Genomic DNA, 17,393 nt, shown 5'->3' with positions numbered 1-17,393 from the left:
CCCCAATCAGAGAGATCACTGTCTCAGAGAAGGAGGGTGTCAATGGGGCTCAAAGCATTTTACCTGATAAACATTTTTTCAAAACGTTTTTTAAAAATATTTCTAAATGAGATCAGTCTTTTAAGGTAGAAGCTGGGTGCTGCTGGGAGGGGACAGAGTGTCTTATTCTGCATGGGCCAGAGGGTGCCCAAGTGGAGTCCATTCCAGTCTCAGCGTCGTCAAGGAATCCAAGAGGAGGAAAAGCACTTCCAACATCAAGGGAGAGATTTCCCCCCACCTTCCCCTCAAAGGGGGGGTGGCAACTAACCTTTGCACCAGCTGAAATACTAAGCTGTGATTTAAAAAAATAACACTGCCCATTTATAGTGCCATCCACCTGAGGATCTCTCATAGGACTTTACTATGAGTTAGGCCCCCAACACTCGATCAGGGAGGGAAGTATTACCATTGTTAACATCATCCTCATTTTCACAGATAGGGTATTGAGGCAAAGATTAGGTGACTTGCCACTTGTTTTACAATACCTGTAAGAGGCATCCAGTGTGTGTGTGGGGGGCGGGGGGGTGTGTTTCTGTCATTGGCAGAGGGTTGAGGCTGGGGGGCAAGGGAAGTGGGCAGACAGCATCTGCACAGATGTCTACTAGGTGGGCCCTTCTGTTATACCAATCCCCTTCCATCTTAAAGAGAGGGTGACATTTTCACCAGATGGAGGAAATGCAGAGTAGTCCCCACCACACCAGTCCAAAGTGAGCCCAACTTTTTAGCACCAGTCAGGTTCGGACTGCCCACTGCCAGCAGTGAGGCCAATGCAGCAACTCCCTCCGCAACAGGACACCCAAATGTTTGCCTCAGAGATTGAAACCCAACAGGCAAGCAGGGATTTTCAGAGATGCCCAACCCAGCACTTACTTGATGTGCTTAACACAGTTGGATCCCACCCTCTCTGCCACAAATTCCACGGTCCTCCGCAGGGATGGAGGCTGGTTGTGGAAGAAGGCCTGCTCCAGCTCCACCTGCTCAAGAGGAAGAACAAGAGCTACAAACAGACCAGGGCACTCCACATCAATCCTTCCCTCTGCACTACAGGAACGAACAGGCCCAGGGCACACTGGCTCTGTTGTGTACTGTACACAGTAAAGATTCAGAGATATTTAGGTCAGAAGGGACCATTATGATCATCTAGTCTGACCTCCTGCACAACGAGGCCACAGAATTTCACCCACCACTCCTGCAAAAAACCTCACACCTATGTCTGTGCTATTGAAGTCCTCAAATCGTGATTTAAAGACTTCAAGGAGCAGAGAATCCTCCAGCAAGTGACCCGTGCCCCATGCTACGGAGGAAGGCGAAAAACCTCCAGGGCCTCTTCCAATCTGCCCTGGAGGAAAATTCCTTCCCGACCCCAAATATGGCAATCAGCTAAACCCTGAGCATATGGGCAAGATTCATCAGCCAGATGAAAGGCATAAAACTTGTCTATACTAGAGCATTTTATGACCACAACCCCGGAACACCCTGTAAAATGCTTATGTCCAATCTTCCTTTCACCTTTTAGCCCAAAGCTTATTCCTTTTGACTTGTGAGGAAACTGCAAAACAATTGACTGATAAAGTGGTAAAAAAGAGGAAGGAAAAACATGGATAGCTCTGTCCATTCTGAGAGCAGCACCTTTTCACAGCAGGCTGCAACCGGGAGCACTGTATGACAATGAGCCGTTCCCAGGGAGTATTGCTTTATCCCCTTTAATTATAGGGGGACAACACTGCACCACACACAGAACCCTCATATGTCCTACCATGGTTATAGAGGAATCAGAGCAGTGTAAAAAGAAAGTCAGGGGTACGCACCAAAAAGAAGAGACAGGAAGAAAGACTGGGTATAAAAGCATCAGCTGTGCGTGTGACAGGAAAGGCTTGTGTATTCAGGTTCTCTAGAATTTAGAGCCCACCCAGTATCAGTGCTGGAAGATTTAACAAGCAGATAGTAGGATCAGTCACCCTTCCTCTTATAACGGTTAAGCAAGAGATTCCTTGCTGCCTATGCTTGTGTTGTTCCCCCCCCAATATAGTTTTAGGCTAACACTGTGCAGCCTGACCTCTTGTGAGCACTCCTTCCCTTTGCATATCTGCTGTGAAAAGCCACTTCACCATGCTCAGAGCTATTTCATTATGCGGAAACAGAATGGATCCCTAACTTGTGCAAGGAGCCAGTACACAGCTCCTCTCTGGTTCTCTCTACCTGCAATTTCTGCTGTGTGATAGAAGGTTTAGGTGCCAAGGACTCTGCAGCAGTTGGGGTTATTTTCCTTATAAAGCCACCATTCTTTGCTCCACTGCCAGCCACAAAGGAAGCCAGCAGCTTCCGTAGCTCACCTGAAAAGAAAAAACAGGTGTGAAGAGCAGTCCCCACAGTCCTGACAGTGGGTAACAGAGCCAGATGTGCCAAGAGAAATTCACTGAACCAGGTTCTGCAATACCTTAGCTTTTGTGAAAGCAGAGAGTAAGTTTGGGATCTGAGGAGAGGCCAGCACAATCCCAACACCCCACACACCCAGGATGGTGAGGAAAGCGGGCTGCAAGCCCCTACCCTTGCAGGGTGGCAAGGCACCCCCAGAAGCTGCACTCCTAGCAAGGAACAGGAAGGCTGCACACTGCTTCCCAATACTCAACAGCAACCCTTCAGAAGGATTAGGGAGTAGTGACTTGGACAAGGTTTTCACGACAATCCCGCCCAGTCCTCCTCAGACTGCGGCAGCTCTGCAAGGGCCACCAGGGTTGTGGGAGAATCAAGGACCCTCAGCACTCCAGTGTGGTTACCGAGAGAATGCCGGAGGTGAGCTCAGTACGGGCGATTTCAACCCTTCAAATTGTGATGTGCATTTCCTATGTAAGAATCATTGCACTGACTGTACAGCCTTCCCTGCAGCCCCAGGAGGTAAAGCCTCCCCCTTTTCATCTTCAAAGCCAATGGTCAGGTGGGTGCCTCTGTTGTATGAGTGCACAGCCACCAAGAGGCAGTCTCTCAAGGAAACAAAGACTGAGGAACACGGTCACTAGCAATCCTGACAACACAAGCTTGACAGCATATGATGTCAAGGTACAAAGGGATCCCTCCCCTCTACCTTCAGTAAGTGTCAGCCTAGAGACCAGGGTACTGTCACAATCCAAACCCTTCCCATTTAAACACAGCATGGGGAAGCCTGGCACTCCCCCATTCAAGTCTGACTTTACATGGAGCGCCAGGTTCCCCCTCTCCTGTGAATCACTAACTCTACACAGTCTGAGCAGTCAATCTGCAGCCTCCCTGTCCCGAGAGGTACATCTATCAATTGTTGTTGGAGTATCCATGACTTGGTCTTTTCATCAAGGTCAGAATTATGAGTTTTAAGGTTGTGGGGAGGGGTAAGAAAGATGACCTGACTCATGGGGCTAAAGAATGCTGGCACTAACATCAATACAATACTCACCAAGGAAGGGACAGCAGGTATAAAGTAACTGCTGATCCACCAAAGGCACAGAATCCTGGTAAAAGGAAGAAAAGGAAGTTGAAGGACAGAACAGCTGCAAAAGGGTATCATCTTTAGAGGATTAGAAATCCCTTACGTATCACGCAGATGTCTCAGGGCACCTTACCCTCAAAAAAATGGAGCTAATCACAACTCAGATCAAGTGCATCTGAAGGAAGACATGAACTTTGAACACACACAGAGTTCATTCCTGCCCTCAATATGCAGTGAACAGTGCTGCATTTCAGAAAGATCTGCCATTGCTTGAGCTTTAGTCCTGGTCACTGTCAAAACCCCACTGAGAGTGGATGGTTGTAAAAAGGGATTAGGGATCCCAGGGGAGGCCTGCTGCCCTGACTGCTGCTGACTGGGGGAAGAGCCCAAACTAGGAGGAAGGTAAAGAACACACAACTATTAAAAATTAAAGCTCCACCACTGATTCCATCCAGACACACAGAATCAGTCCACTTGACTTTAGACTCTGACCCATGGAGTTACAAGACCACACACGCTCCCACCGCCATATTACCACCTTGCATAGCCAAGCAGGATGGGGATCAAGAGAGGGCCTAGCATCCCATCACTGCTGACAGTATATATTGTACATATTTAGGAAAGGCTGCAATGGAGTTCTGCATCTCCCTTCTGCCATTGGAGGTGCGACTGACACATACTGCACTGTAACAAGATACTCTCATATAGTGGTGAGACAGGCTGGAGGCTCCCACAGACAGCAAGGGAGATGGGATCTGAAAACTACCTTATTTGTTGGCTTGAATTATTTTTTCTGAAGTGGTTTTTGTTCAAGTGCTAATTACCCTTTGCCAGGCCAGGTGGATTGTAGAGAATTCCAATACAGCAGACTTCTTTAAAAAAAGATCTGAGTCACCTGTTTCCAGTTTGTTCTGTCATCACTCCTAGCACCTGGGACAGGCTGTAACTCTCACTCACTCTGCACTGTGGATATTCTATCAACATTAGATCAGAGTCTGTAAATAAACATGCTTGTGTGCCCTCATCTCCTTGGCAAAGCACCCCCTCAGTTCATCCTGGCCACGCTTTCTCCAGTTTAGTCATATTGGCAGTTTACCAAAAGCCCTGAGGGGTAATTTGCATAAAAGAAGCAGACTGCAGCTGCCTGTGTTTTCAATATTGAAGTCCAGCCCACGGAGACTATAGGTCCCAGCATAAAATGCAATATGACCAGTCAGACAAGTCGAAGCATTGCATGCGTCTTTATTCAAACACATTTGCACTGAAGATAAGCCACTACACATGATGTTGAAGTCCACAGGCTGCACATGGCCTGCAGGTCACCCAGGCCTCAGTCAATCAGCGGCAAATATTAAAGCAGCTACTGTTACACAGACTTACCAAAGCCTGAGCAGATGTCATAGTGTCCCTCATCAACCCCTCCTGTCTGACTTCACTGGTGAAGAACAACTCCTCTGGGACCGAGGGGACCTGGAACACAAACCCACAATAGCTGCCATCCACTGGCAGTCAGTGAGTGAAATACAGTCCCAGCTACAAGGGTGGGACAGTCTTTCAATATTCTAAAAATATATATCCCGCCATTAAATCTTCCATACTCTGCCAGACCCACCACGCCACAGATAGCTTCTTTCTATAAATCAAGAGTTTATTACCCTCCATTTCACATATCCCAACCTCCCACCGGGGATCTTTCATAACGCTCACCAAGCTTCGGGGTTCTCTCACTCCCATTAAAACAGGCACCATTCTCCCAGCTGAGGACAGAACAGGACTACCTTTGGAGTCTCATCAATGCCATTTCTTAATAAGCTGGACAAGTTCTCCGATTAATGCAAAGCACTGCCACCTCCCTACAGCATTCAGCACACTGCCTTTGCAGTGCAAGACAATTTCCAATTTCAGTGGGAACTAATGTGTGCACTCATAACAGACGAAGCCCTTTGCTTCTGAGGAAAAGTGCTATATAGTTTAATGATGATGAGATCTATGGAAATAAAGTAGGGAATTATACAGGAGCGTTAAACTTGCTACAGAAAGGATCTCGTTTATTTTATCTCATTTTCATTTGTTTTCAATTAAACTTCTAGCACATTTTTCCTCCAGCCATTTACTTTTCCAACTACTGTACCTGAAAAAGCCAGCCCAGCACTGCAAGGATCAGTAGCTTGTTCAGGAAACTCATCTCCTTATCTTCAGAAAGGACCAGGCACCTGCCATGGAGAAAGGGCAGTAGAAGAGACCATTAAACTTCAGCTGCATTAATTAAAAAAATATTTTCGCTATACTATAACTTGTCTCCATGCTCTCCATTTCCTTAACCTGTTCCCTGCCTTGTCTACCTTAAATCTCAACCTCTTTTGAACAGAGAAGGTGTCTTAGCCTGTGCATGAGTGTGCGCGGTGGTGATGGAGGGGTTGTATAAAGTGCATTGTACATTTGGTCTCCAGCAGCCACAGTTTGGTAAACTTAGGACATGCTACAAATCCCATCTCTTTGTACTCTTTTATGGAGGGGAGAAGAATTGAGAATATTTGGGCAGTGGGGAACTTTGCAGAGGGACTTAAGTTTATATTTTGCAGCTGCAACTGCTTGAAGACACATGGGAAGCTGTATATATTTGGTCAAACTCTATATTTTAATCAAGTGTCAAAGGTTCCCAGAGCTTGGGATGGACTCCTCTTAATACAGTATAAAATTAAAAAAAAATACAAGTGATTTACAGCTGTAACAGGGACAGAAGTGATTTTTTATAATGGTCCCACCTGAGGGCTAGCATGCAGCCTCACAGCCACCATTTTGGAAGAAGAGTGGGATGTGATTATCATTGCAAAGAAATGTTCTCAAGCAGGTGCAGGCATCCTTGCTCAGTCTCTCACCTGTACAGCTGCAGCAGGAGGGAAAATACCCTCCCGTAGTAGTCAAGGAATGGAGCAAAATGGTCCACAAGGGAGAGGAATTCTACAACCCAAGGAATGGTAAGAATAGTACGTCGGTTCAAGATAGATCGTCTCAGGAGCTTCAATATATCCAGTACAGGCAGAGTCTTGATGGGCAACACACATTAAGTCAACTTAAATTAGTCTGAAGCTAACTTTTCACATTTACTTTAAAAAGAAAAATCCACATCTACCTTATGGTTTTTCTTTCCATGATTTAACTCTTTGTACAATTAAGCAGTAACAAAATGGCTAGTGTTTATATCTCTGTAACTTCCAGTCACTGGAGATCTATATAAATTAAATATCCTGCTAGTAATAGTTAATGGAGATCCCACTGTAGCTTTGAGAAGATGGTCTTCTGGCTAGAACTCTGACACAGTATCAGGAGATCTGGGTTCAATTCTTACAGACAATAAAAGCCAATCTGCCTCTGGTTTGACATATTAGTGGGAGTATTTAGCAGAGACCTGAGACACTCCTAAAAGCGTTTCTAGTAGTAGAACCTTACACAATGCAAAGGAAGCATTTCCTGTGTATTCAGGTCTTCGATACATCATCAAGAAGTTCAGCAATGCACCACTTACTAACACCTCCCTCTTCCCGATCTCATATGCTTTTCTTCACCTGACAGGGCACAGCTCAGTATGGAATGTCATTTTGGAGTCTGTTCCACCTCATGAAATGGTGCTGCCAGATGCAGCAGAGAAATACCTGCCTCATCTGGGGCAAAGGAAACTTACTTGCCAAGCAAAAACACAGGCTGGTTCTCTAGCAGGTTACTTACTTGGTTCCTTAATGCCACTGCAGACTCCTGCAAGTCTCTGCTTGGTGGTTCCACTGTTTGGTATGGCAGGAAAACAAGAAATCCTAGAAACTTTGCAAGGAGTCTGAGAGTCATCAGGGCTGCAGTGAAATGCTTTTTTTCATCCTGAAATGGAGAGAAGGAAAACTGGTCAGGGACACCACAGCACCAAACTGGGAAGCAGTAACCTACCAGAGCTCTTCTCTTCCTGCATGGGAAATGCCTCACAGCTTCATCCTCCCCACCACTCTCCGAAAAACTCTTTCCCCTATAACACAGCGAAGGGCACTCTGCAATATTCAAGTATCCTTCAAAAGTGGAGTTCAGCAATCAAGTGCACTGGTAAGAGTTCTAAGGGGGATGTTTACAGGACCAGGCCCTTCTCTTCAAAGCCCTGCATGGACAGAGGCTGAGGTATGTGACCTCATGTCTCTCAACTTTTCTCCATGGCAGCTGGGTTCCACAAAAATGCTTCCACTTGAGTCCAAGTTTCAGTTTAAGAGCGTTTTCAGCAGAGGACCCTCAACTGTGAAGCTCGCTGCTACAAGAGATGATCCTGAGCCCACCTCTTCCAGTCTTCAAAGTCTCACCTCTTCCAGCAAGCATTTCCTTAATCACATTGCAATACAGCCCCAGAAACATGCTCCTGGGGCATGCCACTTAGACCTACAAAAGCAGCTTAGAAGTGAGTGCAAGTAGAGACCTGGCTCCTCCTCCAGAGGGACAAGTGGAGTATATTTAATCAGTATAAATGTAACTAGATATTGTTGTGATGGGCACATTTAAATTACATACATAAATGGCTGTACACAGCTCCTGTCTTCACTGTTGCACTGGCTACTGAGGGGACAGTCCCACTATTGACATAAGCAACAAATGAATCCAAGATCTTTTTCTTAAAAGAATAAAGAAAACAAGAAGCTGCTCAAACAGTCATACTTCCATATTACTAATCTTAACTTGATATTCCTGTACTCCTCCATCTCTGGCAATGAAGCAAGAGCAATCAGCATGTAGCCAACATCAGCCGAGTAGCAGCTGCATATCCCTGAGAATTTAGAGAGCAGTTTCATTCTGAAAAGTGACTTGGTGAAGATGGCAGCCTTGGGTCCTACATGTGTTCTGTCTCAGTGACTCCAGACTGTTTGCTCATCTTAGAAGCTGCCAGCACCACAAACACACCCTGGGATCTCAGCTAAACTAAATTATCTGTTTCAGAGTAGCAGCCATGTTAGTCTGTATTAGCAAAAAGAAAAGGAGTACTTGTGGCATCTCAGAGACTAAAATTCTGTGGCTTGTGCAACATGATCATCAAAGATCCTGATGGCCATATTCTGCCCTCTGTTACATCTGTGCAACCCTCAGGATTTTAGTGGAATTGCATAAGTATAACTAGGCAAAATTTGAGAACAATGGGATTGCACGGTTAGCCTTACAAACATAGGTATGTTAGCTCTACAGGGTTAACATGATTTTTTTTTTTTTAAATGTTAAGTTACTTTATTTGTACTGCAGTCAGACCATCAGACTCAACACACAGTGAACAGACCTGCTAAGATGTCTTAAACACAAAAACTTGACACTTTTCAGAGTACAACCACATTTTAAGAGTTGCTGATCACCAGAAGGCGCTATTTGCATAGTTACTTCTGTAACCATAACTGAGCACATGTAAACTGAGCACAGGGGCAAAGTTAAAGTGGCTACTGGAACCTTAGTGGATAATTTTTTATCTTCCAAACATATTGATGTAACTTTAAACAATATTTTAGATTTTTTTTTTTTTTTTTTAAAGAGGATCACAATCGCAACTATAAATGGATTTTAAACAAGTCTTTTTATATCACTGTAGCAACTAGGAAACTCATCATGAACCAGCTCTCGGACTGATCCGATGAACAAGTTCTTAGCAGATGTCTGGAACATATTACTTACCTGTTCATCCATATCTGCCTCCCCATCACTAGGTTCGTGCTCTACCAAAGTAAGGCCATCCAGCTCAAGTATCTTTAGACACAGGCTATCCATCAGGTGCTGGTTGAACTGGTAGCTTCAGCAAAAGATGAAAAATCAGACGGAAAATAGCAGTGGAATCTCAATTAACATTTAAGCCTTAATCACTGAAGTTGGGGACGGCTGATACAAAACATCAACTCATTTAAGGGAGGAGCTCCAAGTGCATTGTGTGGCCAAGAATAGCACTGTCTAACAGCCAGGCAGAGCCTAGGCAGACTCCATGCAAGTCTCGCCACACCAGCTCTGTCGGTGCACTAACCAACCTCAACATGGACTAACGACCTTTTCCAGTCTAATCTTGGGCCTCTCTGGAACAGAGACTTCCCTTATTCTCCAACAGCGTGCTGGTTCTAATGATGTGGCTAAACATTTACAGATGAGACTGAGGTCCCTAAACCCATTTCATTTGCAGTCTAAGGGAGATCTGAATCTATGCTGTGGAACATGAAAGGCTAACCATAGAGCAGCCTCACACTCCACCGCAGGGCACTGACCACCACCACCCTGTAAGGAACAATTCAGCTGTGCAGAGCTCCTGCTGTTCGCTGTTGCATCACCTCGTGGTATTAGGAAACAATGACCCCCTCTGGCAAGACATTCAGTTTGATTCTGTAGTAAGCTAACTAGGAACTAGCCTGATGTAGCTCTTAGGAGAGGAAGATAGATTGGGCCAGTGGATACAAGAGCAACTTGGTAACTATGCCAGTCAGGAATACTTAATGGACAGTGCAAATCGCAACCTTCTTCAGAGTTTGAAAACGTCCCCACTTGGGCTCTACTGTCCCGAAGAGCTGGAGTTCCAAGACCAGTTTCTGAGTTGACTCCCCAACTGCAGCACAAGCCAGTGGTATTAGCCAACCACCATCCAAACTTAGCCGAGGCATAAGCAATGATACGCAGCTAACCTTCCTGCACTGAGAATGAAGTCCCTGAAGAACTGCTGGCACCCTGGGAAGGCAGGGGGCGGGCAGGGCCCTCTGATGCTCTGAGGAACGACAAATCTCTCCTGTAGCCTCTTCAGCCGGCTTAGGTTATCGGAACCCAGCATATTAAGGACATCCTGGTCTGGGGTATCTCCCCAACTTGTGCCACCACCAATAGGACCTTTACACATCTTCAGGAGGGGGAAAAAGGAGGGAGATGGGAAATTTATAAGATTTTCTTCTCTCTTGGATATCTTGCCCCACCCACTCTCTGCCCCATAAAAAGTCTTTTGATGGAGGAGTTTTCTATCCAATGCAAGGAACTGGATGTGGCTCCCTATAAAGCCTATGAATGCTATCTCCTTCAGCCAGTCAAGGGAGGGCAGAACACATGGAAAAGCATACAAGGCCAACATGCTACCCTCCTGGCCTAGTGGTCTCAGGAATGGAATCCAGATGCCACACATTAACACTAGGACCCTAGGCTGCTGGGCCAACCTGGCTTCCTATTACATAGAGAATATAAATACCATGGATAACTGTACAACCTGCATGAATCAGAGTTCAGTCGTCCATGGTTTAGTCCACCGCTCAGGGATCAGGACTATTTAAGACTGTGCTACTTCTCACTGTCATCTACCGCATGTTCCTGGACCAGATTCTGTGGGGCTCCTCGGTGTTTCACAGATTTTAAGTATTATTTGCAGTAGCTCATCCACACAGAGAGCTATGGCTCAGCACTCAAAGGAAGAGGTTTTCAAGCCCTCAGAACTAATCAGGTACCGAGGCATCTCAAGGATGCAACTTGAAATCCTGGCACCATGCAGAGAAGTAAACTCCTTAAAATACGATAGGGTGAGGTTAACATTTATTGCGTCTCAATAATTCTAAACTGAACGTGCTCAAGTTTACAAAGGAAAATCCTTTTACAACTGCTAACCCTGTAAACACACCCTGGGCTCTGAGAGTCAAGTTAGATTCGTTCCTGCTCGGATATCACAAATTGCACAGGTCCAGCAGGGCAAGTTCTGGTCAGTTACACCCATACCTCATTGCAGACAAAACATTTTCAACTTAAGTCTTTAGTTACACCTATGAAACCCTACAGTGTTCAATAGGAATGCAAAGATGTAACTGAGGGAGAAATCTGGCTTTGCAATTGGAACTTAGTTAACACCTTTTTTGATGATCCCAGTCTCTTAGCTATGATGGTTCTGCAAGGCTAACAGAAGTAAAGATCAGTAAAACCGTATTTTGCTCACTAAAGTCAGCAGATGACAATTGTGGAGACACACAGGGAGCACATCTGCAGAATAAGATGAAGACATTTTTACAGTCTTTTCAGATTAGAAATACACTTAAAAGGTGGGATTTTCAAAGGTGACTAAGAGAGTTATGTGCCCAATTTGCAAACTGGGCACCTATTTCCCTTAGTCTCCTTTGATTTCAAAATATGCATTGCAAGTAGTTTCAGGTACTACACCTGCCCAAGCCTCTGACAATTTTTTGTGGGTTTAGATTTTTTTTAAATCTCTCTCTATAGTGCTGTGTGAAAGGAGACACACCCGCCCCCCCCGCCCCCCCCACATACAAGGGAAGCTGACCAACTATACAGGATCAGAAATGGAAATACTACACACAAAGCAAACAAGCAGAAAATTCTCTCTACTTTCTCTCACTGACAATGATCTCACACATTACTTGGAACAATAGTAGGCAAAAAAAAATAGATAGAACAACAATAATGCTTCAAACAGCATCGTGTCTCCTTCCAAACATAAACAAACCAAAATCGGGGCCATCATATCCAGACCAGGATCCAGCAACAACAATTCATTCCACTGAGAAAAACAACGAACATAACCGGGCAAGTCTGAATCAGATACACATCAATGTCTAAACATTTTTTTTTAATTTCCAAATGTGTGAATTTTTATTGCTGGTAAAATGTCCCAGGTGAACAGCTGTTGAGACCAAAGCCCTCTGTAGTCAAAGCTCAATATGCAGCCCTATTAGCGTGCCACAAACCTGACAAGAATCATCTCTAAAGTAGAAAAGATTAAGTAATCCAATCTCCATCATCCATTAATTCCCTGGTATGTCTGTCCATTCTGGTATGGACACATGTTGATTGGGAACTGTACTGGGAACAAACTTATTTTGCATAGCCCATTCAGAAGTCATTAGATAATGGTAGTTTTCTACCAATCTGTGCTGGATTTGAACTGATAAAATTATTCCTTTGAGATATCCATTCTCCCCACCCCCTCAAATAATTCCATTCACTCAGGAAAGCTTCAATTACAGCAAAAAGTATATGTACAAATGTATAAATACTAGGTTACATTTTGCTATAGCTTAGCAAAAAACTGCTCTGTTTATGGAAAATACAATGTTATTTACCTGGATAAGCTGTTTCTGAAAGAGCCTGGCAAAGTGGCTGTGATTATAGGCTGCTGTGAGGTGATTCATCATAGCCCTGGGAAACAAAACAAACCGCTAAAACCAAAAAGAGCCAGTCAAAACAGAGTCTATATACAGCTATAGCAGAAGCACAAGGTGATTTCTTTAAAAACCAATGCCTTCCAATGCCATATAAATAAGAACACAAGGAAAGAAGAAGTGGGACCGCTAAACACTGAGGATGGGGTGGAGATTAAAGATTATCTAGGCATGGCCCAACACTTAAACAAATATTTGCCTCAGTTTTTAATGAGGTTAATGAAGAGTTTAGGGGTAGTGGCAGGGTGACTAATGGCAACGAAGATATGAAGGTAGAAATGACCACATCCGAGGTGGTAGTTAAACGCAAACAATTTAATGGGACTAAACCAAGGGCCCCAGATAATCTCTATCCAAGAATATTACAAGAAGTGGCACATGAAATTGCAAACCCAATAGCAAGAATGTTTAATGAATCTGTAAACTCGAGGGTCGTACCCTATGACTGAAGAATTGCTAATATAGTTCCTATTTTTGAGAAAAAAGTGACCCAGGAAACTACAGGCCTCTTAGTTTGCCCTCAACTGTATGCAAGGTCTTGGAACAAATTCTAAAAGAGGAAGTAATTAAGGACATTGAGGTGAACAGTAATTGGGATAAAACACAATATGTTTTTACAAAAGGTGGATCGTGCCAGACCAACCTGATCTCCTTCTTTGAAAAGATAACTTTTTCAGACAAAGGAAATGCAGCAGATCTAATCTACTTGGATTTCAGTAAAGCATCTGATACAGTTATAGATGGGAAATTACTAGTTAAATTGGAGATGATAGGGCTTAATATGAGAACTGAAAAGTGGATAAGGAACTGGTTAAAGGGGAGACTACAAAGTGTCATACTGAAAGGTGAACTGTGAGGCTGGAGGGATGTTACTAGTGGAGTTCCTCAGGGATCAGTCTTGGGACCAATCTTATTTAACAGTTCTATTACTGATGTTGGCACAAAAAATGAGTGCACACTAATAAAATTTGCAGATGACACAAAGTTGGGAGGTATTGCCGATACGGAGGAGGATCAGAATATCATATCAGAAGATCTGGATGACCTTGTAAAATGGAGTAATAGAAATGGAATGAAATTTAATAGTGCAAAGTTGTGCATTTAGGGATTAACAACAAGAATTTTTGCTATAAGATGTGGACTTATCAGTTAGAAGCAACAGAGGAGGAGAAAGACCTGGGTGTATTAGTTGCTCACTGGATGACTATGACAATGTGATGTGGCAGTGAAAAAGGCTAATGCAGACCTAGGATGAATCAGGAGAGGTATTTCTAGTAGAGGCAGGGAAGTGTCAGTACCATTATACAAGGAACTTGCGAGACCTCATTGGAGTAGTGTGTGCAGTTCTGTTCTCCCATGTTTAAGAAAGAGGAATTCAAACTGGAAGAGGTACAGAAAAGGGCTACTAGGATGATCAGAGGAAAGGAAAACCTACCTTTTGAGAGAAAACTGTAGGCTTGTTTAGCCTAACAAAAAGGCAGCTGAGGGGAGATATGATTACTCTCTATAAATCCGTCAGCGGGATAAATACCAGGGAGGGAGAGGAGTTATTTAATTAAGTGCCAATGTGGACACAAGAACAATGAATATAAACTAGCCAACAATAAGTTTAGGCTCGAAATTAGGCAAAGATTTAATCCCCAATGGCTGGAGATGGGACACTAGATGGGGAGGGCTCTGAGTTATTACAGAGAATTCTTTCCCAAGTGTCTGGTTGGTGGGTCTGGCCTACATGCTCAGGGTCTAATTGATGGCCATATTTGGGGTTGGGAAGGAATTTTCCCCCAGGTCAGATTGGCAGAGACCCTAGGCCTGGGGAGAGGGGGAGCGCAAGTTGCCTTCCTCTGCAGCATGGGGCAGGGGTCACTTGAAGGTGTAAGCTAGTGTAAATGGTGAATTCTCTGTAACTTGAAGTCTTTAAGCCATGATTTGAGGACTTCAGTACCTCAGCAGAGGTTAGGGGTCTATTTCAGAAGTGGGTGGGTGAAGTCCTGTCGTCTGCCATGTGCAGGAGGTCAGTAAGACTAGATCGGGGTTCTCAAACTGGGGGTCAGGACCCCTCAGGGGGTTGCGAGGTTATTACATGTGGGATCACGAACTGTCCGCCTCCACCCCAAATCCTGCTTTGCACCCAGCATTTATAATGGTGTTAAATATATTAAAAAGTGTTTTTAATTTGGGGGGGGGGTCCCACACTCAGAGGCTTGCTATGTGAAAGGGGTCACCAGTACAAAAGTTTGAGAACTACTGGACTCTATCACAATGGTCCCTTCTGAACTTAAAGTCTGTGAGTCTATTCTGCTCCAAAACATGAGACTGTAATGCAACATCTTCTTTATAATTGGCCCTGTGCCCTCTGGGCATCTACTGGCTTCAGGGACAAAAATAAGTTTTTATCTGGATTTCCCATTAGCAAACCAGACCTGCAGCACCAGTCTCCTACCTGATCCTGTTGCCCAAAACTCTTTCGAAGTCCCAGCCTGGTTTTTCACAGTTATCCTCCCACTCACGCAGCAATTCATAAAAGATGTCCCTATTGAACAAAAGATGCAAACATGTCAAGTCCTGGGCCTTCAGTCTCTGAACCAATAGCAACAGATTCCGAGCCAACAGTTCACAAGATACACCCTCATGGAATATACTCCAGACTGAATAAAAGTCACATCTCCAAAGCCCCATGTATCTTACCTTTTGCAGCAGTGACCAGCACCACTGAGCTTATTAGTTTCAATCTGCAGCCCACCACTGACAGGTGCTCTGCCTGAGCTCAGGCATTATAACCGAGACACCCATCCCATTATTAGACAGAGTATGGGTCAGATAAGCAGATGAACCTGTGTGGTGGATCCCTCAATGAAGCAAAGAGAATAGGAACCATATGAAATTACTTCTACGTGAAAAAGAGAACAAGTCGACAGGAGGTGCTCCCCTACTCTCCCGCCACGAGACAGAAGGGAGTAGCTCCAAAGCCTGAGCTGAACCAGCACTGGACTGTGCTGTACTGGCACGTCAACAACTTCTGCAGGATTTAGGCTTCCATTGTTTAAAGTCCTTATCCCTGTAAATGCTAAAGTCCTGTGTTCTTAGAGCAGAACATCCCCAGGTCTATCCCCACTATGCTGTATATAGGCAGTATAACTGGATGCTATGGCATCCAATTGTTCACATCCATGGATAGAACATAATCCCCCCCATACACACACACACACACTGGAGGACATTTACCTTTGCTTCTTAAATATATGAAAAGCCCTGTCACTTGGAAAGTTAGAACGATTGTCCGTTTCTGGCTGGAAAGAAACGGACTGGACAGACGAAGGCAGCAGGAGGGACACCTATTGAACATATAACAGAGTCCATTAGTATAATGAAATTCTCTGATTTTGAACGTTATCTTAGGTATTACCACAGTCATGCTGTTCAGACACTAACAATTTCCAAACCACTAATGAGTAACTGCTGGTCAGCATTAGTGCAGAAAAGACACAGACAGTCACTCAGTAGGATGGTAAAGGGGCATCTCCTATCGCTTTTGAGGAACTTTCTGAGACCAGAACAGAACTAGCAGGCACATGCCCTGGAGAAAGAGTCCTGTGCAATCATTTAATGCATGTCAACTCAACACAGGGATTCTGAGAAGGTGAGAGTGACAGCTGGCGATTCCCATGTCATCATCTCTCCTCCCCTCCTCTGAAAGAGAGAATCCCTTAAAATCAGTAAAACAGCTTCATCACAGCTGCTACCTCTATCTATATGGCCCTCATCACATGAGCACTTTACAATCATCAGTTGATTTTATCCCCACAACACTGCTTTCAGGAAGGAAAGTACAACCCCATATTCTATTTTTTTTTTTTTTTAAATAGATTGGGGACAGAGGCACAGAGTAGATTAAGTGTTTTGCCCAAAACAACACAGGAAATTTGTAGCTGAGCTGTGAAATGAACATAAGCCTCCGGAGTCACAGTCCAGTGCTATATCCACTATCTTCGTACCTCCAGACTCACCACAGGGAAAAGAGTAAGAGTGAAATCCTGGCCCCCCTGAATTCACTGGGAGTTTGGCCACAGACTTCAATGGAGTCAGGATTTCATCCTAACTGCAATACAAGTTAGTAAAAGGAATTCCCAGCTACAGCTCATTGGCCCTAGCAATGCACAGGCTCAATCTGGACAGGAAATGGTGGTTTTAACATAGTCTCCAAAGAAATTGAAAAATGAAGCCCCAGAGCAGGACGAACAGGATTTGATATTAATCATCAAACGGACTGTGGCAAGGGAGCGATAGGCAAGCATATTACTGGGAACCCCTTGGAATTTCATACATTCAACTTTCTAAGGACTATTCATTTTTTACCTTGGCTGTGCTGCTCTCATAAGCTTTCATAAGCCTCTCATGCAAGCCAGGGGAAAAGGATGCAATCCGCTCATTCTCAGCCAAAAGTTTCAGTGTCCCCTTCTCTAAATGAGAAATAATTCTGCAAAGAGACCACACACAGAACACAACATTGAGGGAGCAAATCTAAATAAAGTGTACACTTATTTTACAAAAATCACACAGGTTTAACCACTAGCCACCTGGAATCTGGATCCTACTGGCATCAACAGGACACACTGCAAATGCCATAGTCACACGGAGGTGACATGAAGGAAAAAGTCCACTGAGTTTTTCCTGTTCTGGTGGCATCTGAAGCAAAACATCAGTCCCAC

At 44.3% G+C, this 17,393-nt stretch overlaps 1 protein-coding gene across 3 annotated transcripts in view; it reads right to left on the bottom strand.

Moving 5' to 3' along the window:
- Positions 1–17,393, bottom strand: part of CDAN1 (codanin 1) — a 43,629-nt gene that overhangs the window by 12,592 nt on the left and 13,644 nt on the right. For all 3 annotated transcript variants that reach the window (XR_013346365.1, XM_077818808.1, XM_077818809.1), the window contains 13 exons: positions 17,041–17,161; positions 15,910–16,019; positions 15,128–15,217; positions 12,586–12,661; positions 10,165–10,373; positions 9,179–9,293; positions 7,226–7,369; positions 6,379–6,545; positions 5,631–5,712; positions 4,880–4,969; positions 3,467–3,521; positions 2,239–2,372; positions 910–1,013 (listed from right to left, as the gene is read on the bottom strand). Coding sequence is in view for 2 of the 3 variants with exons in the window: in XM_077818808.1 (XP_077674934.1) it covers positions 910–1,013; positions 2,239–2,372; positions 3,467–3,521; positions 4,880–4,969; positions 5,631–5,712; positions 6,379–6,545; positions 7,226–7,369; positions 9,179–9,293; positions 10,165–10,373; positions 12,586–12,661; positions 15,128–15,217; positions 15,910–16,019; positions 17,041–17,161 (1,497 nt within the window). In the remaining variant the exon portion in view is untranslated. The remainder of the gene's footprint in view (positions 1–909; positions 1,014–2,238; positions 2,373–3,466; positions 3,522–4,879; positions 4,970–5,630; positions 5,713–6,378; positions 6,546–7,225; positions 7,370–9,178; positions 9,294–10,164; positions 10,374–12,585; positions 12,662–15,127; positions 15,218–15,909; positions 16,020–17,040; positions 17,162–17,393) is intronic.

The sequence above is a fragment of the Eretmochelys imbricata genome, chromosome 6 (assembly GCF_965152235.1).
Source record: "Eretmochelys imbricata isolate rEreImb1 chromosome 6, rEreImb1.hap1, whole genome shotgun sequence".
NCBI classification, from domain to species: domain Eukaryota; kingdom Metazoa; phylum Chordata; order Testudines; family Cheloniidae; genus Eretmochelys; species Eretmochelys imbricata.
This window is presented reverse-complemented; position numbering and strand designations above follow the sequence as displayed.